Genomic DNA, 26,734 nt, shown 5'->3' with positions numbered 1-26,734 from the left:
CCTTACATTGTCTTTATGAAACTTTCAAAACAAAAACGGAAGATTTGGGATGCATCTTACTAGTGAAAGAATTACATTTAAATAATAGTCTCTACCTGTGTAAACTTTGCTGGTGAATGTTATAACACATAATATAAGTTTTATAATATGTGTTACATTGTTTCATTTCTAATGTAGGCTCTTGTGTCAGATAATCAACTCAACAGTTGATTTGCATTTGCATGGCACTCAGCAATTTCATTTAAATACGAAAACCTCTGCTAGGCACAAGGGGAGGGGGGTGATAGGACACAGCGTTTTTGACCATTTTTGGCAGTGTTCGACTCTGACAAAAACCTCTTGCCGAAAGCCCTCAATCTCCATGCGCACGGCAGAACAAGGTGCCAATAGCTGACGAAAATCCAATTTTTTGTCCTGTGATAGTTAAAATTTTTGGGTACTACAGATAAAAATATAAAAATAACAACTAACCTGTGTAGGTTTTTCCCCAGAAAACTTGCTAAACCTGGTAGTCAGGACACCGAGGCGGTCCACCGGCGCTACACCGTGTTTTTGTAGTAAAAGATGTTAAGCAGACAGGAAATATAAAAATATTACTGTGTAATTATGTTAATTCTCAAATTGACTCTTTATACAGGAAAACATTGCCAGTGAAACAGTATTTAAACCCACAACTAGTCTTAGGGGACGTTTACACGACAACGATCCAACAAAAACGGCACTTTTGTTCAGTTTTTGTTGGATCGTTTACACGATAACGTTCTAATTATGATCTGTGTTTACACAGTAACGGTACACATCGAAAACGTGTAATGCTCTCGCTGCGCCTAGTTGGTGCTAGGTTCTTTAAAACTTTGAAAGTGCGCATGTGTTTAAAAAAAAGTTGTACATGAAGGCATGTGGATTTGCGTGAGAAAACAGCATTGTGTGCGTCTGATTAGGGCCGAGCCGCCTTCAACCGCAACATGAAAGCTGAGACGCTTGCACTGGGTTTACACCTGTGAGGCAGCGAAGGAGACCTGCTGCTGCGCAGGTGTGTGTTAGAATCATGGCAGCAACCCAGCAAAACATAAATAACTGCAGTTTTTTCCCCGAACTAACCGACTGAGTTGAGTAAAGCTGTTGGATGCAGGTGATGATAGCTAAAAGATGACTAGCTAATATCAATACAGCACATTAAGCTTGTTAACAAGTAGCCTGTATGCTACTGATGTTGTTGTCTATGTTCAGCTACGTATAATCATTTTGTCCCCCCAAAATAAGTCGATGCCCCCCTGTTAAACTCGTCTGGAGCCGGGCTGGTCCGTAGTTCTCTAGATAAGAGCGCTGAACAAGCAGCCGTGTATTTTGCCACCTGGGCGGTGCGGAGCGGTGAAGAGACGCTGAGGGAACCGTATCTGATGGGGAAACGGTAACACCAGCATTGTGAGTAGTTTCTTCTTCTTCTGTGGATTRTAGRAAGCAGCTATGTTTTGCGTCATACTATGCATGAGCTGGGGATTCTCTGGAAGAAAAGATCCGTTTTATAGGTTTACACGACAACGGAAAACGGTACGTTTCAGAAACATCGCACTCTGGAACCCGTTTTCAATCTGTACCGTTGTTAGAGAATACATTCGGTGGTTTCGTGTTAATGCACCCTACAAACGCAACAAAACTCTTCGGTTTTCCCCCGAAATCGTTGTTGTGTAAACGGGGCCTTAAAAATAAATGAAAAAATACAATTAAAATTAATATCAATTATTTGCCCTTCTGTTCTTCATAAGGCTTCAGGAGCTCATAAATGCTAATATTTTAACATAGACCATAGACACATAAATGTAACATTTGTTTATTGAGATTATCAATGCTGCTAAATTTGATTTAATGGTTTCAGCATACATAGATTAAAATATTTTTAATTGTTTAACATTTAAATGTAAGCTTTCAACTTTGTAAAAATTCAAAGAACATTATTCATAGATTGTTTTGTTACCATAGCTACAATCTGATTCTGTGAGTTTATCTTTGGGTGCGTTCACACTGCAGCCTGAAGTGACTCAATTCCAATTTTTTGGCAATTCCGATTTTTTTGCCGGGGCCGTTCACACTGCCAGTAAATGCGACTTGTATGCGTTCTGTAGTGTAAACGGGCAAACGACCTGAAAATGTCCCGCATGCGCAATAGAGGGCGCAATAGCGTCAGCTTTCTAAGTGTTCTGACAACATATTAACAACTTAATCATCATATAGTCCGTCATGGTTGTTGTTTTTCTTCGCACTTGCGCGTATCAGGACGCAGAATAGTGAGATTTGTTGAGAAACAGTGACGTTCAGTTCGGATAATGATGACCTGAACATTAGGTCGCATTTGAATCGGATACGTATCGGATATGGGTTACATTCGAAAAAGAATCTGACCTGTGCTGTTCACACTGAAATGAAAAGATCAGAAACAGGTCGCATTACGTCAAAAAAATTGGAATTGAGTAATTTCAGGCTGCAGTGTGAATGCACCCTTTGAGTTTGAGCTTCGTTTGTTCACAAATGCAAATTAGAAACTTACTTAGCACAGAAGCTGTTAGAAGTGCTGATGTTTTTAGCAGCAAGAGGGGCCCCCAAGTCAAATTCTGCTCCAGGCCTCATACAGCCTTGGACTGGCCCTGCATGAGATTTAAATCCGCTGCACTGCGCAGAGATGTGCAACAGAGATTTAATTATTGCTTCTAACGTGGCATTAGTAGCCCCCCCGTACTCCCCATTGCTCCAAAACAAACCAAAGTGGGCTACTTTGTTAGTACTCCTCTTGTACAGGTGTGTGCTGTTAAAATTTTTGTTTGTGCAGCTTTAATTTTCGAGATGTTAAAAGTTATAATTTTGGCCGATGACCTCACCAGCCCCCCATATTGCTCCAAAACAAACAAAAGTGGGCTACTTCGTTAGTGCTCAGTTAGTGCAGTTTTGTGCCGTTAAAACTACCGCAGCAAAGTTGTTTTCAAGTTGGGTATTGGATCTTCGAGCTCCGCAGAGTAAGCGGCGTCAAGCTCAAGGTTGATCCGATTTATGAACACTAATTTTGGCCGGCCGTTCTCTACCGCTCCCTCCTCAAGCGCTTAAAGGTTCACTTATGGACTGTCAACAAATTGCCGAGCCAAACACTCCTAAGAAACAAATGTAAATAGATATCTTGCCTTGTGAACAACTGACATAAAATTCATGCTGTTACACGAGACGCACTGTTCCCTAGTGAATTTTTATGTCACACTCAATATTTTTAATAATTGTAATATTTAAAGTATATATTTTTTCTTCAATAACTACCATGTCATGTGCCCTATTGACTCAAAACCACTGTGAAACTGATCTTCAAGACTGGAGAGATTAGGTACACTCATTTTTATTGCATTTGAACATTTTTTATATTATTTTAGCATCTTTTTTTTTTTGGTAAAAATTCTGTATTTTTCTTCTATAGCTTCTGGGTCATGTGACCCATTTACATTAAATCAGTATGAAATTGTTCTACCAGACTGAGATGAGGCACACCTGGTTTTATTCCATTTAAACATTTTATTCCTTGTCAGTGGGACATGTAAGCTGTTAAAAACCAATCGTATTTCTTAAATGGGCAAAGTTATGTAACAAATTTTAAAATATCTAAAATGGGGAAGCTATTGAAGAAAAAAAGTAGTGGTATGGAATGAAAGCAGGTGTGCCTCATTTATGGTATTCTGACTTGAAAGCTATTGAAGAAAAAAAATATACTTTTTAATATTACAATTATTAAAAATATTGAGTATGACTTCAAATTTCACTAGAGAACAGTGCATCTTGTGTAACAGCATGAATTTTGTGTCAGTTGGTCACAAGGCAAGATATATATTTACATTTGTTTCTTAGGAGTGTTTGGTCCGGCAATTTGTTGACAGTCTCAGGAACCTCCGAGTGCTTGAGGAGGGAGCTGTGGAGAACGGCTTTCCGAAATTCATCCATCCATCCATCCATTTTCTTCCACTTATCCGGGGTCGGGTCACGGGGCCGCAGGTTCAGAAGGGAGGCCCAGACTTCCCTCTCCCCAGCCACTTCTTCCAGCTCCTCCGGGGGAATCCCAAGGCGTTCCCAGGCCAGCCGAGAGACATAATCCCTCCAGCGTGTCCTGGGTCTTCCCCAAGGCCTCCTCCCGGTGGGACGTGCCCGGAACACCTCACCAGGGAGGCGTCCAGGAGGCATCCTTACCAGATGCCCGAGCCACCTCAACTGGCTCCTCTCGACGTGGAGAAGCAGCGGCTCTACTCTGAGTCCCTCCCGGATGACCAAGCTTCTCACCCTATCTCTAAGGGAGAACCCAGCCACCCTGCGGAGGAAACCCATTTCGGCCGCTTGTACCCGTGATCTCGTTCTTTCGGTCATGACCCAAAATTAGCGTTCATAAATCGGATCAACACTGAGCTAGGCGCCTCTTACTACGCGGAGCTTGAATATCCAATATCCAACTTGAAAACAACTTAGCTGCGGTAGTTTTAACGGCACAAACCTGCACTAACGAAGTAACCCACTTTGGTTTACTTTTGGAGCAAGATGGGGGGATGGTGAACTCTGGATGACCTAAAAAGTTATTTTTAATATCTCAGGGGTTAGGTTGCTGCTTTCTGCTAGTTTTTGGCTCTGTGTCCAGTTAGTTTCGTTTCCTGCATCTGACCCAGCCAGCATACATAGGTGGGTCCCATATGGGGAAAAGGAGGTCAGACAATATGGGTCTCACATGGGTTTGTCTGCAGTTTCCATGATGGCCCCCCATGGGTTTGCCCATGTAGGGCCACCGCCATGTAAGGCCCGTGAAGGCGGTGGCCCTACATGGGAAAACCCATGTGGGGCCACCATGGAAACTGCGGACTAACCCATGTGGGAGCCATATTTTCTGACCTCCTTGGTTTCTGTCTCTGACACACATGCTCTGCTTTTCCTCATTACCTCCCTCAGTGACCTTCGTTCGGAGCTGGATCACTCTTATTGTGTTACTTGTCAAACTAAATTCAGATTTCGTCCTCTCAGATCTGGTTGATCTTTGCCAGGTCCTGGAATCCCAGCCATGTTTCCACCTCAGCACCAGCAGAGGTAGCAGGTAATAATGTTTTCAACAAACTTGTTCCAGGTAGCAAAGAGGTCTACCCAAAGATGTTCTTGTCAGGTTGTCTTCTTCTGGAAACAGAGAATTTGGATGATTTTTTTCTTAACCTTTCTGCACATTGTTTCCTTTATTTTTCCAAGTAGAGAATGTCCAAGTCCACATTTTCTGTCCCCTGTGCTCCCTGGATAGAGAAGAGATCGATGAGACTTTAAGGCACCCATGAGATGTGAATGCACCTCAGCATTGTACCTTTAAATATATCATATTGAAGTTTATTTCAATCCAATTCAATTCAAAACATCCATGACTTTATAGTAAAAAAGTGCTCAGGCAGAGCAACTCAAATACTGTTTCCATAGCAACGTTTCTCAGCTTACTGCAAGCCAAGTGTGTTCAAAGTTCGGTCGTGGGGCCATTTGAGGCCCTCAGTACATTTCTGCGCGGACCGATTCAAGAACAGTCTAAACTTGGTTTGCCACTTCAGGCAGTGGATGTAGATCCATGTTTGAAATCTATTTTGGGGTGAAATTTTTCGGATTCCAGGCCGTTTAAAAAACATACAGACAAAATATTAAAATGAAAAATATAAGACTCAAAGTATTCATCCAGATTTTTGCTTTTTTGGGACCAAAAACATCCCAGTGAATAAATTTGGCACAATAAAGCAACAGTTAGCCATACACTGTCCTTTTTACAAAAAAAAAAAAAAACTCCACCACAATAATCCAGACAAAGATGAACAAGTTGAAATACAGTTTGCAGGATTTAAAGAAAAATTATTTATTTTTTAAATTTTGAACAACTTTTGGCCGACGTGACAAAAACATTGGAGACTATTGCTTTAAGCACTCTGAATCTACAGAATTAAATTTAAATTAGAATATTTTCACAGATATTTACCTGTTAACCCATGGAGCCACCTGTTTTCCCTCTCCTAATCTTTCTGTCCTGTTGCATCTCCTGGAGAACCTTGGCACAGAACTCCCTGCTCCTGCATGTTCCTCACACATTCATGATGCTGAATAGTAGGAAGGCCCATTATGTTCATCTCTGCAAGTCATTTTGAAGGAAACACTGAAAACCTTTATACAAATGTTTTCCTATTGCCAGATTAGACTATTTGAAATTGAATTACAATTTGTTAAAACAAAAGTTCACATGTGTGGATTTCTAAATTAATTTTTATGTAAAACAGCCCCCTCTTCAGAAGAAATCATGATGATTCCCTGTGACGTAACTCATTTAAAAGTGTTTGTACTTTCTGTGACCTTTGTCCTACCTACGCCTTTCCCTCCATGTCCCTCCTCCTCTTTCTCATTCTTCTTAATCAACTGTGGGATCGCAGCCGTTCCCCTATCGGCCTAATTACCACAGAGAAATGTAAATAACATTATACAACTGTAACGTGTTGGGAATCTTTTTTGAGGCTCATACCGATGTCAGGGAAGAAAGCGACAGAAAAAGCAACAAGAGAAAAATGAGGACAAAGAAGGGACAGCTGGTTCTGATTTCTTTTTCTTCCCTCCCTGATGTGATGAGAAAGTGAGACTATAAACTGATCAAAAACGGGGCAGAATAGTCCGGAACCACATGCAGCACAGTGAAGAGAGAGTGTTTCTTTTTAAGAAAGTGTAATTGGTAAACATCAGAGGAAGCAGAGACGAGCAGAAACCAACCAGGTGCATTAGGGAGGCTTTGTTCTAGGCAGCTTGTGACAGGACAGGGACAGACTGATGGAGCGATGCAGAGAGATGAACAGATAAAGACAGACAGGGACACGAGGAGGTTCATACAGAGGACTGAGGCGGAACAAAATCTAACTAAAACAAAACAAAGCTGATTGAGTCATTGATGTTGAGTTTGAACTCTACCTACCATATCAGCAGCTTTTATTTATAACCAGCCACAATGCACAATCACTAAAACCAGTGACTTTAACTAAAGTTGCTACTTGAACCCTGAATGTTAAAGTTTAAAGCTGCACGGTTAATATGTGAAATGTGATTGGATAAATATCAGGCATCTTCTAGGCCTCATGTGCGCATAAGCATCAGGAGAATACAAAAGCTTTACATCAGATGTTCACAACTTCCCAAAAATACACAAAGTCAGACATTCAAAAGATTTCAAGATGCATTTTTCTTGAGAAGTGCATCTCCGCGTCAGACTGATGCAGAGCTAAAAAGTCTTTTGTCAGCAATTTGTTTCACACAGCAGCAAGGAATAAAACAGCTCTCATTTCCTATTTAGCTATACTAGCACTCCAAATAATGCTAGCTAAACAAAAAATGGTTTAGCTAGCACTTGTTTTATTTTGTTATTTGCAAAGAGCGTGTCACAAGTAAACCGAATATAGAGGACGATAGACAAAGTAAAATTACCATATTTTCCGCATTATAAGGCGCATAGAATAGACGCTACAGTTAGGGTTGCCACCCGTATTTGTTCCGTACTCTACAAATAGTACGGAACAGTAGTATAGTATAAAGTCCCCGAGTACTTTATATAGTAGGCTACCCCAGTCATTGTTTCACTCACGGTGTTGGTGTTGCGATATTGTGCCCAACTGCTTTCTGGGTAACACAGACCAACCGACATGCTGCCGCCACAATCTCTGTCTCTCTTCCCCCGCCCCTCGGCTTTAAATGTATAGGGGCTGGTCCCTTGGTAACCCAGTCGAAGCACCCCGGATGTCTAAAGCCACTTTGTTGAGCCAACGAGTTCTAGCTTCAGAGAGATTCAGCAGCTGAGATTGAGTCCAAAATCCAATGTGAGATTCATCCGTGCTGCAGTGAATCTGTCTCTCTTTAAAGATATCTCTCTCTTCTTCCTGACATCGTGTCTTTATGGAACTTTCAAAACAAAAACAGAAGATTTGGGATGCATCTTACTTGTGAAAGAATTACATATAAAAAAAATTGTCTTTACCACCTGTGTAAACTTTGCTGGTGAATGTTATAACACATAATATAAGTTTTATATGTGTTACATTGTTTCATTTCTAATATAGGCTCTTGTGTCAGATAGTCTAAGTCAATGTTAGAGAATAATAAATTTTTGTAGGTTTACAGAATCTCAGTTAGCCTTCATAGCGGGGCTGAACCCCGGTATTACACCAAGCACTGTAGCTAATATTAGCTGGTATCTCGCCAGTGGACATAAATACAGTAAAGCAATATTCCAATAACAATATATACACAATAACATGTCCATCTTACTTGTGAAATGTTGTCTGTGGAGCCCTCACATCAATAGTCCATCGATCAGAACAACAATATCCCTCAGTGCTGAGGCATCTTCTGCTGTTTTGATTGAACAAAGTAGGAGGGAGTACCGCTCCAAGATGGCCGCCATATTTCCTGCGCCGGAGCAGCCAATGCGGGGTCCACTCTTATATTATGTCTATGGCTAGACCTGTTGTGGCTCAATATTGGTCCATATATAAGGCGCACCGGATTATAATGTGCACTGTCGGCTTTTGAGGAAATTGAAGGTTTTTAGGTGTGCCTTATAGTGTGGAAAATACGTAGATTAAAAAAATTTGTATATTTTATTGTGCTGCTAAGGATGTTGTTTTATAGTTGATTACTTATAACAAGAGTTAATTTGCAATAACTTACTATTGTATTTAATATAATAGCAGTGTGTTTAAAGTTTTTTTTACTGAATCTGGGAGCATAGTGCATAATCTCTTGAATCAAACATAAGGAGTGAAATTATGATTTTTTTTTATCAACTGAAATAGGAAGAAAGATTTTTTTTTTTTACCAAGATGTCTTGCAGAAACTGAAAATAGTTGAACATTTGTGTGATTTTAATCAGTGATTTTAATCAGTTTAATCAATTGTAAATTATGCTAAGGTTGTAAGAAAGAACTACAATGGTGGCCAGTCTGCTATTCATCATTGAAGACCAAATAGAGGCCAGTAAGAGATTTCATCCATTCATCCTATTTCACTTTATGCACGTGTCTGAATGAACGCTACGTTTCTTTGTTGCTATGTGATGTAACAAAAACTCACACACATCCTGTAAAAGACAGAATATCTAATATTCAGCTTCAAGCTAATTAATATCCAGTAGAAACCAGACTTTGATCCAATGAACAACGCACATTGTTCTTTAAATTCACTGTGAAAAAAGTGTTAAAATATGATGTTACGTACACAGAAATTACCCAACTTAATGTTTTTTCTTTCTTTTTATTTTCCTAAAGTTCTTCAGTTCGTTCAGATTTGTTTGCTGCTCTGGGGCTTCAGTTGGAGAGTACAGAAACACTTTGGTAATGTCATCCTTGACAGGAGTCTTGTTGACATAGACGCCTCATGACCTTTACATTCACTTACTTAATCAACACAGAGTTGGCAGATCAGAGAACATTCATACCTTTGTGCTGTGAGGTGGACTGATTACCAGATTATCAAATAACCTTTATTCTTATTACCTATAGCAATCGTTTCTGTAAAAATGTTTTAAACTCATTATTATATTGATTCTATATTTGAATGGTCTCAGCTGAGCCCATGCTGCCCAGTAAGGAGCCTCATTCCAGTTCCGTTTCCTTCATCTTGTACCAGTTGCATTCCACTGGAGTTAGTCACAGATCTGTGGCAGGATTAGGAGTGTTGAGACACAGTTTTGTACAAAAGCAGAATTTATTAGTGTTCTGTCTTTGATAGAGAGATGTTGCCTGTCTGGCAATATCGTTCTTATTCTGCTTCACCTGTTATAAAATATTTGGATAAATGTTATTAGTTTTATTAGTTCTTATTACAAGACGTTGGAATGATTTTGTGTTGAAGGTAAAGCACTGAAAAGTGATTCCTTCCTTACAGATTTAGTCTGTTTTTTCATCACTTTTAATTTGGTGCATTTCCATTAAAAATGAGCGCAAAACGTTGATACTCAGATAATTGTAAAACACACAATTTCTGAATTGTGGTGATTCCATTAAATAAGAAACACAATTAATCACACGAGTAGGTTTGTTCACGCAATAAGTCATTAAAATCCTGTCACACCTACCACTTCTTGTCGTCTTCTTTGTCTCCACCAGTAGTAACAGCCAGTTGTTGATCATGTGACTTGTGTGATGTGAACAAACATTTCCTCTGTAGTTTTACAAATACACTAATTTTGATATGCCTGAAAACTCACCTCATCCTCGAGCAAAAACCTATGATGGAAAAATTTTGAGTTTTGCCAAAGTTGTTTCCATTAAGCACATTTATTTTCCTAATTCCAATAGGTGCAATTATATGGTCAATGGAATCGCAGCAATTGTTTCAGATCATTAAGTATAACTTGAGGAAACACATTTTCAAATCAAGATTTTATTTAAAAAAATATCTGTCCAAAGCAAGTGATGACTAACCCTCAAATCTGGTGGCACTGCCCTCATCAAGTGTTTGTCATAGCAAGCAGAATTGTTTAAACTGGAGAGTTTTCTGGTTAACGTTATGCCACACCATCTCAGTCACATTCATCCATCCATTTTCTTTACACCCTTGTCCCTTAGTGGGGTCAAGAGGGTTGCTGGTGCCTATCTCCCGCTAATGTTCCGGGCGAGAGGCGGTACACCCTGGACAGGTTGCCAGTCTGTCGCAGGGCAACATAGAGTCAGGGCAAACAACCATGCACACACACACACTCACACCTAGGAACAATTTGGAGAGGCCAATTAACCTGACAGTCATGTTTTTGGACTGTGAGAGGAAACCCGAGTACTCAGAGAAAACCCACGCATGCACAGGGAGAACATGCAGACTCCATGCAGAAAGACCCGGGCTGGGAATCAAACCCAGAACCTTCTTGCTGCAAGGCAACAGTTCTACCAACTGTGCCACTGTGCAGCCCCATCTCAGTCACATTAAAAGTCTAAACTTTAATTAGGCCACACCAAAACTTTTACTTTTTATTAATGTGGACTTGCTGGTGTGACTAAGACTATTGTCATGCTGCAAAACCCAAGTAAGTCCAATGGTCAGACAATCTCGTTCATGAATTTCTGGTTTTGTTAAGCCCAGAACACAGCTTTGCTACCGCTGCATGCCCTTTGCCTGGTGGAATGCGACACTCACCTTCCATAAACAGGCTGCTTTTGTCTGGTCAGTTTCTAAGATTTTTTATTTTATTTTCAAAAGTCTCAGAGATTATCAGAATGTCTTCTGTCATATATGTGTTTCAGGTGTTTTTGGTCAACAGTGGATTTCACCCCACGGCTTCCTCTTGCATGTCAGGTTTGACTAGCAAACTGACTTTTACAGAAGTTGTCAGACCTTCAGATGTTCTGGCTTTCTGTTTTGTGATTCACTGGATGAGAAATTCATGCACTCATTATTTGAAAACGGTTTTCTTTTAATCAGGTTAAAAGAAAACCATTGTCTAATGTTTTTATTTTGTTGCATTAAAGTGGGACAAACAAAAAAATATTAAATTTGATTGGCCAAATACTTTTTCTCTCCACCAGGGCACCAACTGGACACGTGACAACATGTGTCACATGTGAATACATGTAAACAATAGTTTACATGTATTCAGTGTGGTGGCATGCAGTTCCTTTGATGGCCAGCAGGGTCTGACTCCCAAACACTTCTACAAATGAAAAGAAACTGACATTTCCAGGGGATCCAAAATAAATTTTTTCAGATAAAATGTTATTTTTTTTCTTTAGATGTAGAGTAAAGACTCTACATCTGTCAGAGTTATCATACACTAAAAACAACAGTTTTATTTTGTGTTTTTTGCCACACACCCAAACACCCATTCAGTTACATCATTTGTTAGATGTTATATTTTAAAGTAACATCAGAAGGGCTCAAAGACAATTAGGAGTTCATTTTTATTTATTTATTGTTTTTGCTCTGAGTTGTTTTAAAACACAGATTTATTTGTGTGCAACAATGTGATCTAAACCACAAACAGACTGTTGGAGGCTTTGAGTTGCACTGAATGAAATCACTCAGTGCATCTTTGCTGTGGCCTCTGTGTGGTAATGACCAGCAGCCAAACAGTAATGGCTTGTAATGTTCCGAGGAAAATAGCGCAGCAATTCACTTTCCTTTTTTTCTTCTTCTCCTTCTTCTTGGTACATGGACAAAAGTTCAAACTCTCCTGTTGTTTTTTTTTCTCCACCATTTTGAATGATTATGATGAATGTATTTATTGTAACTTTATACACCGTGCTCATATTTACCAGAACAAAACAGTCTATTGTTTTCTTTTTTTAGGAAATAATACACATACGTATTTGGTTGTGCTTTGGAAAACTTTCATAATTTCAGAACTGCAAAGTAACTGTTATTTAACCTCAATTTAATTGCATTAGCTTCTCAAATTAACCCCTCGTGCTTTAAGAGGACTTTCCATAACTTCCGTTTGATTATCATCTTCAGATTAGATTAAAATGATAAATGATAGTTTGAAAAGACAGCTATGTTGTAGAAACGTACTTAAACACATCAGTTAATACAATCATGCTAATATGGTATGGTTTACAAGAGCAGCTTCACTATTTTTCTTTCATTTAATCTTTTTTTCCACCCTTTAATAGTTTTCTAATTTATTTTTTTGCAAAACTTTTCTTATTTGGTTTTTAACAGGAATTGCATAGCCATACAATTACAATGTGATACATATAAAACAAACCATACAATTCCCTTAAGTTAAAAGAACAAAACAAAAAACACAGCAGAACAAAACGACCTCCAATCACTCCCAGACAATTAAAAAAAATGTTTTGAAGTAAATAAAATTAAGATGCATTCTGCCATACCTAAAAAAAAAGTACAGTTTGCGCCCAGGAAAGTAAATATGGAGCCATAAGAAAGGGAAGAGCCGAGAGAAAGGACACAAGATGAGCAGATAAATACATACACAAAAGGCTAGACTGGGACAGAATGAAAATTAACTTGACCAACCAATCGTAGTAATGGTTGCCAGATTTCTGCAAATTTGTCAGAGGAACCCCGTAGTGACATCCTAATTTTCTCAAGTTTAAGAAAATAAACAATATCCCTCAACCAATGTATAAAAGAAGGAGGTTGTGGTGATTTCCATTTAAGAAGAATTATCCTCCTTGCAATAATGGTCATAAAGGATAAAAAATTTTCTTGGGAAGAGGACAAAGGGGAAGGCCCCAAAAACACCCCAAACATAACACTCTGGGGGTTGGGATCAATTTTTCTGCCAACCACGTCTGATATAACAACAAATATCTCTGTCCAAAAACTCTTGAGCTGGGGGCATAACCAAAACATGTGTATAAGGTTTGCAGGAGACTGTTGTCACCTATCACAAACTGGGGAAACAGTGCTATAAAATTTTGACAGACGAGCCCTGGTATAGTAAACGCAGTGCACAAGTTTGCATTGAAGAAGACAGTGCCTAGCACATATAGAAGACTTATGTACCCGTATTAGGATACGTGACCAAAACTCATCAGGGATAGCCTCTCCTATATCCTCCTCCCAGAGGGCCTTGATTGAGCCTAAAGACTTAAAGCGGATCGAGGCTATGCAGGTATAAAGAATTGAAATAAATCCTTTCAGCCTGGGAATGGGCACAAACAAGGAGTCAATGTCAGAGTCCGCAGGCAGTCTAGGAAAAGTGGGGAAATTACTATGAACAAAGCTGCGCACCTGTAAAAATCTGAAAAAATCTCAAGATGGAAGAGTAAATTTGGCAGAGTTGTTAAAAGGTAGCAAAGACACCATAAATAAATAATCCCTAAAGCCCTGAATGCCAAGGTTTGACCAAATCACAAAAGTTTTGTCTGCGAGAGAGGGAGAAAAGACATGATTGTTCACGATAGGAGCATATGGAGAAAGGAGTTGTAGACCAAAATAACGCCAAAATTGAGTCCAAATCTTGAGAGGTTTTAACTACGCTATTTTTTTGTGTAAGCAACAGTCGAAGATTTAATTGGTAAATACAATAGAGCTGCGAGAGAGACAAGTTTTGCTGAATTCGTCTCCATTACAAGCCAGTCAGGAGAAGATGAGCCACACCAAAGCCAGGCTGTTAAAACCCTAATATTGGAAGCCGAGTAGTAGTACCTGAAGTTTGGTAAGGCCATCCCCCCAAGTGGCTTAGGTCTCTGTAAATATTGTCTAGACAATCTAGGGACCTTCCCCTCCCAGAGAAAATCTGAAACAAGAGAATCTACCCGACCAAAAAAGGATTTGGTTAGAAAAATTGGGACACATTGAAAAAGAAACAAAAAACGGGGGAGAACATTCATTTTGACACAGTTAATTCGAGCTACCAGAGATAGTTTAAGTAAGGACGAGCACTCAAAGTCTTCTTTAACTTTCAACAGCAAGGGAGAGAAGTTAGCATTAAATAAGTCCTCATATCTATGCGTAACTCGAATTCCAAGATATGTGAAACTGTCATTGGCTACTTTGAAAGGAAAGCCATGCAGCGGAAGAGCCCTAGCCGCTGAGTTAATAGGAAACRGTTCACTTTTACCCAGGTTCAGCTTATACCCAGATAACCGGCCAAAGTCTGAAAGYAGGTGCAAAGCAGCYGGAATAGAGTTGTGCAGATCTGAAACGTATAAAAGTAAGTCATCAGCATAAAGTGAGACCTTAACTTCCAAACTATGGCGTCGTATGCCCACAATAGTTGGACTTGAACGAAGCATGATGACAAGCGGCTCAATAGCCAGGGCAAATAAAAGGGGACTCAATGGACAGCCCTGTCTTGTAGAGCGATGAAGGAGGAAGTACTCTGACCGAGTATTATTAGTCCTAACCGAGACTTGTGGGTTAGAATAGAGCAACTTAATCCAAGTCAAAAAAGCTTCACCAAAACCAAACTTTTTGACAATATAAAAGAGGTAAGACCACTCAACTCGGTCAAAAGCCTTTTCAGCATCGAGAGAGATCAAGGCTTCGGGATTGTTATGGAATGAGTCATTGTAAATAAAATTAAAAAGCCTCCTAACATTAGAAAAAGAATGTCTATTTCGAACAAACCCGGTCTGATCTGAGTGAACTACTGTAGGCAGAACACACTCAAGACGCATAGCTAAAACTTTCAATAACAGTTTAAAGTCGGCATTTAAAAGGCTTATAGGATGATTGGAGGAACCACAAAGAGGGTCTTTGGCTTTTTTCAAAAGAAGGGAGATGGCTGCCTGATTAAGAGTCTCGGGCAGGACTCCAACAACAAAAGCATCATTATACATTTCTAATAAGAGTGGCGCAAGTTTATCCCAAAATGCTTCATAAAACTCAGAGGGGTACCCATCAGGGCCTGGGCATTTTCCTCCCTGAAGAGATCGCATAGCCACGTTAAGTTCTGACAAAGTAATAGGTCTACCCAGGTTAACCGCCGTTTCCTGATCAACAGTAGGCACTTCCAATTTGGCAAAAAAATTATCCAAGTCAGCATCCGTGGATGTAAAATCAGATGAATACAATAACCTATAAAATTTCTCAAAAGCAAGGTTAATCTGACAGGGAAGACACCTGGCGGATTTGGTGTGCCAACAATTTGCTAGCCTTACCTTCTGATTGTAGTGAAAGACGCTCTTTATACACATTTGGGGAAGCACAGGCCACGTACATTTTATCAAGCTGTGCAACTTGTCGTCTTAGGGTGTTCAACTTCTCATTCCTTAATTTATTCTCGAAATGAATAAAAGAAATGATCTCTCCCCTAATAAAAGCCTTCAATGATTCCCAAAGAAGGGAAGGAGAGATACCTAGTGCTCTATTTGTTGTTAGGAAAAAAATCTATCTGTTTCGAAATATAGTCAATAAAGCTAGTGTTTGAGAGAAGACGTGTGTTTAATCGCCATAATGGACGTTGGAATGATAAAGTGCCTAATTTAACATTCATCAAAAGCGGGGCATGGTCAGATAAAACGATGGCATCGTATCTACACAAGGACAAGGACGGTAACAGCCTATTATCAATAAGGAAAAGGTCAATGCGAGTGAATGTATGATGTACAGGTGAGAAGAAGGAGTACTCCCTTTTCAAAGGATTAAGAAAAAGCCACGCATCAGATACTGCAAATTCATTCATAAATGAATTAATTGTTTTAGCTGATCGAGAGAGCATGGCCGGCCTGGATGAAGAACGGTCGAGTGTCGAATTGAGCCAACAATTGAAATCTCCACCTAATATTAAATAATGTGTTGACATATCCGGAAGTTCAGAGAAAAAGCGTCTATAGAAAGCTTCATCATCCCAGTTGGGAGCATAGACATTAACTAATGTAACACGTATATCCCTAATTGAACCTGTGACAATAACATATCTACCATTGTGATCAGAAATAATCTGATCACAAGTAAAAGGGACAGATTTGTGTAAAAGAATAGCTGCTCCCCTGGCCTTACCAGAAAAAGATGAATGATAGATCTGGCCAACCCAGTTCTTCTTCAGTTTCTGATGTTCTTGTTTCCCAAGATGAGTCTCCTGTAGAAAGATAACTCTTGCTCCCAACTGGTTGAGGTGATGTAGTACTTTACTGCGTTTGACAGGATTGTTCAGTTTGTTGCAGTTGTTTTAACTGCATTGTTAAAACAACTGCAACAAATTGTTGCAGTTGAAACTGGCAAACTGGAGGTCCTGTCCTAGTAATAGAGCCATAGCAAAGTATAAGACATATAAGTAGCAAAAAGAATCTGGGCGCTTGATCGATAAAACAAAAGGTTAAGCAGAAGAAAAGATAAGGAAGAGTTGGAGGTACACAACACAAAAAGAAAACCTAGTAAACAAACAAACCGAACGTCTTGCAGAAGCATCCCCCCAAATGGGATGCGCGAAGCCCACTCCCCCCACAAAATGCCCATAGTCCGACCTACAAAAGGTCCTTGGAGAGTTCGTAAAGAAAGACAACCCTCCAAATAGAATGCAACAAAAACAAAGTCTAGGTGCACAATATTATATTTCAACATACAAACAAACAAACAAAAAAAGGGGGTGGGGGATGCAAACCAGTGTGCAAAGATAATACTTAAAGTGCAAGAAAGCCAACCTCAACTATCAAATCTGCAGCATTAGTGCAAGTTACATTAATAGTCCTTGGGGTCAAAAAAAAAAATTTAAACCATCACAAAATACTACAAAAGTGTCAATAAAGTCATAGCAATCCCCATGCATAAACGCAAGAATTTGTCCTGGAAATGTCTGCCATAGTGCAAACATTCAAACAGAGTCAGGGATCACCGCATTTTTTAGCTTTTTCTCAACAAAATCCATGGCGAGCGACGGGTCTTCAAACCTCTGGACTTGTCCATTTGGAAGAGTAATCCGCAAAATTGCCGGGTAGAAAAGACCAAATTTGACACTTGAATAGCAGTGCGGCTCCTTCTTAACTTTAGTAAAGGCAGTCCGTTTTTTGGCCACAGCAGCAGTGAAATCCGGGAAAACAGAAATTCTCCTCCCATTATAAATCAGAGGAGATGCTTCACTAGCCTTATGCAGGATTTTGTTACGTTGTTGAAACACATTCACTCTGGCGACGAAGGGACGTGGGGGTTCCCCGGCCGTAGGTTTAGCACGGAGAGTCCGGTGGGCCCTATCCAGCGCGGGTTTGTAGGATAAACTGAGTAAATCCTGAAGTAAAGTAGCCACAAAATCCGTCGGGCGGCTTCCCTCAGATCCTTCAGGCACACCGACTACCCGTACATTATTCAGTCTCGACCGCCCTTCTAAGTCCTCAGATTTCTTCGATATGGACTCCACCACATCCTTTAGCGAAGCAACTGTAGCTCCAAGGGTTGTTAGCTTGCCATCGCGGTCAGTAGCCGAGTGCTCAAGGTCCGCAATAGCTTGTTCGTGTGAGGTAACTTTAGCTTCCAGCGGAGCAAGAGCAGTCGTAATCTCCCTTCTCACAGCCCCGGACACAATTTTGTCGAATTTACTCACAAGATTTGAGCGCACACCCTCCAGCATCTCCTCCATACGCTTTAGCAGATGCTCATTAGCATCGAGTACTGGAGCAACCTCAGGCTCAGGCGACAGGCGTGGTTTGCTACGGCCTACCTTCGAGGTGTCGGATTTACCCCGGTTTGTCATGGTTTAATAAAGTTACCAAAACAGGTTGAGCATAAATGTCATGTAGATTACATAAAGAACTGGAATTGTAAAAAAAAAAAAAACTTCAATAAATCATGCTAATAAAGGTTTAAACGGTCACATTCCTGCGGAGCTCCGGCAGGTACTTCCTACATGCTTGACGCTCCCCGGAAGTCTCATTTTCTAATTTAAAATCATCTTCACTCTACCTACTTTCTGACAAAATCTCTTCTGTTCTCCAGTTCTGTTTAGTGAGCTTCTTCTAATGACATTTTTACAAAATTTTACAACTGATAATGTTGAACCTCTACTGATTACATAAAGGTGCAAAACAGGAACAGACAACGAGGACAAACGTCAATTTAAATATCACTTATATCGATATTTTCTGATCTGAAAGATTTTTAAAGGAACGTTATTAGCCTTGATGTTGTATAAGCTGATGTGAAAATATACAATATCTAAATCATCTGTACTCTTGCAACTATTGCCAACACCCTCCACTGTATTTGTATTTTGATAATGACATAAGTTTCTGAATGACTCTTCATTCTTGTATCAGATTTCTACCAGCACCAGCTGCTAAATCTGAGCTAGTGGTTCAGTGGGAGGTTTCTTTAGAGATAATGTTGATTAAAGTAAAATATATCAAAAGTCACTTTATTCGGCATTAAAATGATTTGTAATTCAACAAGGCAGGAATAGACAGTAATTATTTATAAACAAAAGCAGCGTAACTGTTTTTAAACAGTTTTAATAACTTTCATTAGCATTAGCATGTCTAGTATTGCTAACTGGACTTCTTTGTGTATTTTATAGGCTTTTAAATGTGTGTCGTGTGACGAAGTCTTCCAACAGACTACCAAAATTTCCAAACCCCTTAACGTCATGGCAACCAGCAGACATGGAGTCTTACTAGAATTTAAAAGAAAACTCTTAATTTATTTATAAGAATGACAAAAATGTTTCAAAATGATAAGCTGGGTCCAAAAAAGAAGTCAGCATAACAGAATCTGACTAAGGTAAAAGCACTTAGTCAACAAATCACTTTTAAGAAGTTTTAAGACACCCTGCAACTTCAGCCACTAACCATTTATAACACCAGCTTTAACTGCCACTGCTACTTACAACAGAAGGCTAATTTATTTCTTGATTTTCAAAATATATCTCTCTGAATGGAATGGATTGAAGCAGTGTGGTTTATTTAATAATTCATGTAAGAAAATTATGTTAATGCTATTTCCAATAAGAAGAAATATGTTTGTTATATAAAATATAGTAAATCTTGTACCGTTAGCTATATTTATTCTGAGTTTTGTTCTATGAATCCTCATCTGTTATATTTCTTGAAACAAAATCAAATGTATTTTATCATCAGCATCAATTGGTTGACAACATGCAAACTCGCAGTGCAGCAGCATGTCATGATAATCTGGAAACTCTTCCAGGAGCTTTTTTCCAGTATACAAATTAATTTATCTAATTTGGAATAAAAGGTGTCGTCCCTCTCAAACTGTTCAGTTACTAAAGTTAATACCTCTAGATGTACCATGTGGGTTGACGGCATCGTCAAAGTATTTCTCTGCCGAAAGATATGACAGCACCAGCCTTTCTTTAACATTTCTGTGTGTGTGCGTGCGTGTGCTTGTGGGCGTGCGTATGTGTGCATGAGACAGTAAACAGCGTGCGTTATTGGTTATATAAGGCTGCAAGTTCAGACATAGTGACATATGTTTCAGCAGGGTGGCATCCTGAGGGCATGGCGCACACAAACACCACAGACACGTACACACAATACCAAGATAACCATCAAGACGTTATTGTCTGTGGATCATCTGGCTGTGGGCCTATAGAACAGGGAATGTGCACATTTGTGTGTGTGTGTGTCAGCAGAGGGGAAGCTAGTATCTGTACATTTGTAATTACAGTCAGGAAATGTTTATTCATGTTTGATTGGGTGGGACCAGTCAGGACATTTAAACAAACTATTTGAGCATCCTGTTTAAAGTGGAGGGAGAAAAGAGGCGGAGCATTGCTCAGTTATGTAACACTCAATCCTGACTCCCACCGCCTTAAAGTGACAGCTTCAGCTCTTTGTCTTGTTCCTACAATAATGCCTATTTCAACTTCATGTAGTGTGTCAATCGGCCGATTAAATCCTTTTGTTTTTGTATAGTCAGTCACTTTGGGTCATTCTGTGTCAATAAACGGAGGGAACTGTGGCTGCTTATGCAAAGCTAGTTCCAGATAACGACGTGAAAATTAGGCTGTAAATCTGATTTGTAGTAATACTTTAGTAAATGTTTTATCCGTTTGGCTATCTGGTCATTAGGTGTTCAGGCAAGATAGACCAACTCTTCATTTTAAGCCTTTAAATTACTTAAACCTGCATTTCCATTTACCGTATTTTCCGCACTATAAGGCGCACCTTCAGTGAATGGCCTATTTTAAAACTTTTTTCATATATAAGGCGCACTGCATTATAAGGCGCATAGAATAGACACTAGAGTAGAGGCTGGAGTTACGTTATGCATCTACTAGATGGAGCTGCACTAAACAGAATGTCAACAAAACAGTCCGACTCCAGTCGGTGAGGAGAGCCTTCTGCGACTGGGCTGGGGCATGGCCGGATGATGGTCACTCTTCTCCGTTTGCGCACAGCATGTTCGTGGAGAACGTGGTGCTAAATGACCTGCAGACGACATGATTCTAGATGGTCGGTAGGTAGATAGGTCAGTCAAACTTTATTAATAAATTACAAACCAGCGTTCTGACAACTATCCCAGTGGCTGCTTAACGTAGTTGCTAGACCTGTTGTGGCTCAATATTGGTCCATATATAAGGCACACCGGATTGATTATAAGGCGCACTGTCAGCTTTTGAGGAAATTTAAGGTTTGTAGGTGCGCCTTATAGTGCGGAAAATACGGAACCTTAAAACTGCTCAAATGGGAATTACGAAATTAAATTTGCTTAATGGAAACGCTCCAAATTTGTTTAAAAAATAACAACAACTGTTTTTAGATTAAAACGTTTTTGTGCTGGAATCAGGTTGTTTTTCAGTCATGTTGAAATGAGAATATTTCACAAAACTGCAATAGCAACACTTTATTCTCATCACGAGTCACATGATCAACTACTGGGATGTTACTAACACCAATGAAGAAGAAGACGGGAAATGTTTGGAGGATAATGACGTGATATGATTTTTAATCACTTAAAACAAACTTATTCACATGTGATTGTATTTGTTTTTTATTTGATGGAAACACCACTATTGTAAACACAGTTTTGTTCTCATTTGTAATGAAATGCAGCTACTTTTGCCTAGAAATTGGAATCACCAATTGCCATAAATGTAATTTTTAAAATGAATTTATCTCAGTAGTATCATTATACCACTAGTGCAAATGTTATTAGCAAAACTTGAAAATTATTTCTGATATATACAAGAAAAGGTTTTCACTCTACGAACAGCTGTTGTTTGTGGCTGTTTTTAGGAAGTAATCAATAATATCATTTAAAGCCGAGAGTGACGCATCAAAATAATGAATCGTTACCACTGTTGTATTACATCCCTCAGTCCTACAAGTACTTCTCAAAATTTGAAAACATGCTTTTGTTTTTGGCTGCTGCAGTGAAAGATGAAGCAAAACCAAAGATTTAACATTAGTTTGTTCAGAAAAAGATAAAGTGAAGGAAAGTGCATAGTGTTTCTAGCCATGTCATCCAGGCCTTATTCAGGTACGTTATTTTAAAGGTTTTAATTACAAAAAACTGAGCTATTGGTGATTTGGTAAAAATAATTGTTCCTGAATGTTGAAATACCTTGTGCTGCTGAGAGCAACATATTTATTTTTTTATTTTTATATCACAAAAAATTACTTCCTGCCAGGCTGTTATCTCTGCCTGACCTTTCCTGCAACAGGAACATTTTTAGTGTGACATTAAATTTGTTGTATGCTGATCTAGAGTTGCACAGTTTGACTTTACCAAGTGGTCAAAGAGTGTGTGCCAGATAGAAATAGTTGTGTTTGGTCGCCTGCAAAAACTAGTATTAGACTCTTGCTCCATGAGACTTGGGCCGGAAATTGTTTTTCTAACCTGACCCTCAGGTAAAGACAACATTTTCTCTTTTAGATGTGCCATCTAATCATAGATGTATCATCTTTTAAATAAAAGCCTAGTTCACACACTTCCTGTGTTTTTCTAAAGGTTTTGGAGGAAACAACAAACAAACACTCGGTTTATGTTTCTCTAACTTAAAGTGCAAACCCTGGTTACTCCTGCTATGACTCTTGACAGATCTCTCTTTTCTTATATGTGCTGCTGTTTATATCACAGCTATGTCTGCAACACACACACTCTCTCTTTTATTTCCTATATGAAGAAAGGGAGGTAGGCTTCAGGAAGGGGATGTTTTCGCTCTACCAAGGGAATAACGAGCCACAGAGGGCGTGGTGTGCTGCAGTCGGTGTTTTATGAAGGTATATGATTCAAAAAGGCTTTAATGAAGGTGCTTTGAAAAAAAAGATCACATTAAGTGTCAAACCTCTACTACTGATTCAGAAAAAAACATAATAACTTCCTAATAGTTATAATATATTTATAAGCACCTTCCAAAATAGCCAGGGTCACTTTACACAGCAAGCACAAAATGAAAGAGTAAAATGAAAAGTTAAAATACAAAATAAAGTCACCATAAATACTTAAACAGAGTTCTTGAACTTGGTATTCATTTCAAGATTTGGTATTGCAGATAGATATCATTATGAGCGGTTTGAGGTAAATATAGGAGGGCAGGAAGTTTTGTTCATACAGATTGTTTACATCCCAAATTTACTTCAACATCTTGCAATGAAGTTTGAATGGACAGGAGTAACTAGTAGATGTTCTGGTAGCAAAAGTTGCTATACAGATTGACACTCAGAAGTGTTTTCAGTTTCTTTGGAGAAAGATTGAGGTGGACCAAAATGTTCTCTAATGCACACAAAGGGGGAGAATGAGACCAGATGAAAAGTGTTAAATATTGTCAACAGGAAAGGGGACTGGTGATTTGAGATGGCCTTTATAAACGGCACACAGGGAAAGTATCGTAGGGCCTGAAGTTTAAAGGCGTTTTTTTGTTTGTTTGTTTTGTTTTGTTTTTACAAATCTATGTTTTGCAAAAATTGTACTCTACATAAAATTTAACATATGTTAAGTGAAGTGTTTTGATAATGTTAGATTTTTTAAAAATATAAATACAAGTAAATAAATAAGTAAAATCTGAACATTGTAAAGTTAAGAGTACATCTTTTTGGGATCAACATGTAGACATCTACAAGAGCTTTTAGGCCAAAAATGCATTAATTCTCACCTACTGATGTGTTGGTCCACCTATCAGTGAACTGTCATTTGCATGAGTATGAAACATATTTGGAACCAGAACAGATCCAGCCCACATCCTTCTAAATCCGATCCGGCTGAATACAAAACCTTGAGGAACATCGGTGGTGTCTGATCTCAATGTATAGCCAGAGATGAGTTTAAACCAGCTGAAGTTTGTGCCATTCATGCTAATAAATAGCATGTCCAGTAGGGAGTAATGGGAGGAAATGTCAAAGCTCAAAGTCACACTAACAAGGCTGAGAATGGTTCTTTCATCAGCTGCCATTAGGATGTTTTTGTAGATCTTAACTGAACCTGGAATTGTTGATAGAGTTGTTCATCAGATATCTTTATTTATTCTGGTCAGTACTAAAGACATGAAACAACAAGAATTTAATAAAATGAAGCCTAGGCATAAATTCAAACTGGAACATGTCTCTAATCTTCATACGCAGTGGCTCATTCTCTCTGACAGCAGTTACCAACGCTGAAGATTTACATTTCTCAATTAAACTTTCTAATACCACACTCTCTGTCTGTATGAGACTTTCCAGGTTGAACTGCAGTCATGTCACTAAAACTTTCCAAGAAGAAATCAGTATGGAAGAAAATCTTAACAATAACTGGAGGCCAACTATAGCCCCTACAAATATGTCTTCAGTAAACAATAATGGAATAAAGCTAATTGTTCCTGTCATTCTGCTTCACTATAAACAACTGTAGCTACATTATAAATTCAGAGCGTCTCTCATGCGTCTCCCACTTTCTGGGACTAGGACCGTCTGTTCTTCGTGATGGAGTACGTTAACGGAGGCGATCTGATGTTCCAAATACAGCGGTCTAGGAAGTTTGACGAGGCGCGCTCCCGATTCTACGCCGCTGAGGTCACGTCCGCACTGATGTTCCTGCACCGGCACGGGGTCGTTTACAGGTAGGAGCCACGGCTTTCGACACACTGTGACCGCAGCTTGTTGAGAAGTTTGGCCTCTGGTTGGCTATATCTTTTTTCTCTCTCCCCTCTGCTATCATTTGATATTCTGTGACGTTTGATGCTTATTTGATTTAGTGCCACCAACTGTGATCTGCGTTATGGAAGGATTCCTCTTTAAATAATTTTTCTGGAGATGTGAAGTAAATTGTGCCATTTGGCAAACTTGAGTATTGCAGCTTACACATATGTTTTATATGTTTGTATTTTCCATCATAAATAAGAAATCTTCTTATTTATGATGGAATAAATTGTTCCATCCAAGTTAGAGGCATTTTTTATGCCTCTAACTTAGAAGCTGCTTGGAATTATGCCTCAGTGATTCCTTTCACTTTTGCTAACATCAGATGTTCTAAATAAATGATTATTCTGTCAAGAATTTATTTCATAAACACCAACTAAACAAAACTGCAGTGGTGGGCACATTTCCGTTGATCCGCTAATGTGCTAGTAACAGAGTTTTTAGCTTAACACTTTTGCTAACTTTGTTTAGTGAACTTAGCTTCCCCTAAATAATTTTTCTGGATAAATTTGGAACACAGCATGAATAAAGATACGAGACTCCTAACAGACAAATCCTCCATCACGGTCAAGAAGTTTAGAAAGTCACAGTGGTTTGAGACATCACCAGAAATTAGGAGCTAATTATGCTGATTTCATCACAGTCTCAGCTTCAATAGTAAATATAATAGAAATTTAAGACCTTTCAAATGTAAAATTTTAAGCACAGAAAATGCGACCTAATCTGACGCTTTGCTTGTTTGACGTCATTCGAGGAGCTAAAGCTACATATTTTTCTGTGAAAACATGAAAGTGGCGGATCTTGATGGCTGAACTAACAATGGTCAGGCTGGAGATGTCACCATGACTCCAGCAGGAAGTTGTCTGATGTTATTTTATCATGTCTGTTGTCGGCTTTTCATGGTGTGCTCTGGAGTTCAGTCACAGTGACATGTTTCTAAATATTTTCTCCAGTTATGAAATTTTTAATTTATGACCTTTTTGGATCAAGATTTCCTCGCTGTGCTTTTGTTTCACTCGTCATCTGTTTGTGCAGACCCCTCAGCCATAATATCAAAGCAAGCATAACACCATTGTGGCAGACGGATGATCAGTTTCATTTCCAAAAATATCTGCAGGAAGAAAAGGGACTTTACCTTTAGTGTGTTTTTTCCTCCTCACACATTTAATTTGGTGTTTGGAGTTTTTGTGTATGTGACCTTGTGTTTTCCTTACACTCTTTTTTTTTAAAGAGGCTTTTTGTATTTGATAGATGGCTTAACTTAAGACTTTTTTTCAAATTCAGTTTTTCAACAAAAATGTCATATCCTGCTATAAATTAACCCTAACCCAAATATCTTAAAATGTCCTCCCTACAATTTGGAAGCCAATAATCACTTTAAGGCAGAGGTTCCCAAACTGTGGGGCACACCCCATAGGGGGGGCGCCGTGCCATTGCAGGGGGGGGGGGGGAGCCATCTGGATGAAAAAAAACAAAAAAAACATGAACACTGTATACGCTGGGTTTTTACCTTAGAATTACCAACTTTCTGTTATTCCTATGTCAATTTGATACAGTAGGGGCTTCCACACTTCCCATATCTGTGTCCTCTGTCACTTTTATCAGCAGTTAAAACAGTTTAATCCGTTGTTAACATGTGGTAACCTGTTTTTCCGAGCCGCCTTCAAACGGAACATGAGCGCTTCGACCATAGACATAATATAAGGATAGACGCCTCATGGACCGTTCTCGCCTATTGTTGCTGACGAGATTTAGGGCGGCCATCTTGGAGCGGTACACCACTCCACTCAGCTTATGTGTTTAGCACAGTGTTTCTCAACCCTGGTCCTCACCGCCCCCCTGTCCTGCATGTTTTAGATAGTTCCCTTCTGCCACACACCTGAATTGTATCTTGGGGTGATTAACGGGCTTCTGCAGTACTTTATGGTCATGCAATCATGTGAATCAGCTGTTCTGGAATAGAGGCACATCTAAAACATGCAGAGCAGGGGGGCGGTGACGACCAGAGTTGAGAAACACTGGTTTAGCAGGCACAATGACGTATCAGCACATTTAATCAATTATAACATCCTTTTTTGTTACTGGAAACCATATTCAAACATCTATCAAAGCTAGATTTATAAACAATTGTATTTTTTAAGTATGTTTTTAATACATAGTTCAGCATATTTAAATATGCTTAGTGGCTATAACAATAGAATAGGAATGGA

General features: G+C 39.1%; 1 protein-coding gene across 5 annotated transcripts in view; it reads left to right on the top strand.

Moving 5' to 3' along the window:
* The window catches only part of LOC103476621 (protein kinase C epsilon type-like), a 242,914-nt gene that overhangs the window by 179,496 nt on the left and 36,684 nt on the right, over positions 1 to 26,734 (top strand). For all 5 annotated transcript variants that reach the window (XM_008429095.2, XM_008429094.2, XM_008429093.2 and 2 more), the window contains exon 11: positions 24,291 to 24,445. In XM_008429095.2, the coding sequence (XP_008427317.1) occupies positions 24,291 to 24,445 (155 nt within the window). The remainder of the gene's footprint in view (positions 1 to 24,290; positions 24,446 to 26,734) is intronic.

Source organism: Poecilia reticulata, linkage group LG15, assembly GCF_000633615.1.
Source record: "Poecilia reticulata strain Guanapo linkage group LG15, Guppy_female_1.0+MT, whole genome shotgun sequence".
Classification (NCBI taxonomy): domain Eukaryota; kingdom Metazoa; phylum Chordata; class Actinopteri; order Cyprinodontiformes; family Poeciliidae; genus Poecilia; species Poecilia reticulata.
This window is presented reverse-complemented; position numbering and strand designations above follow the sequence as displayed.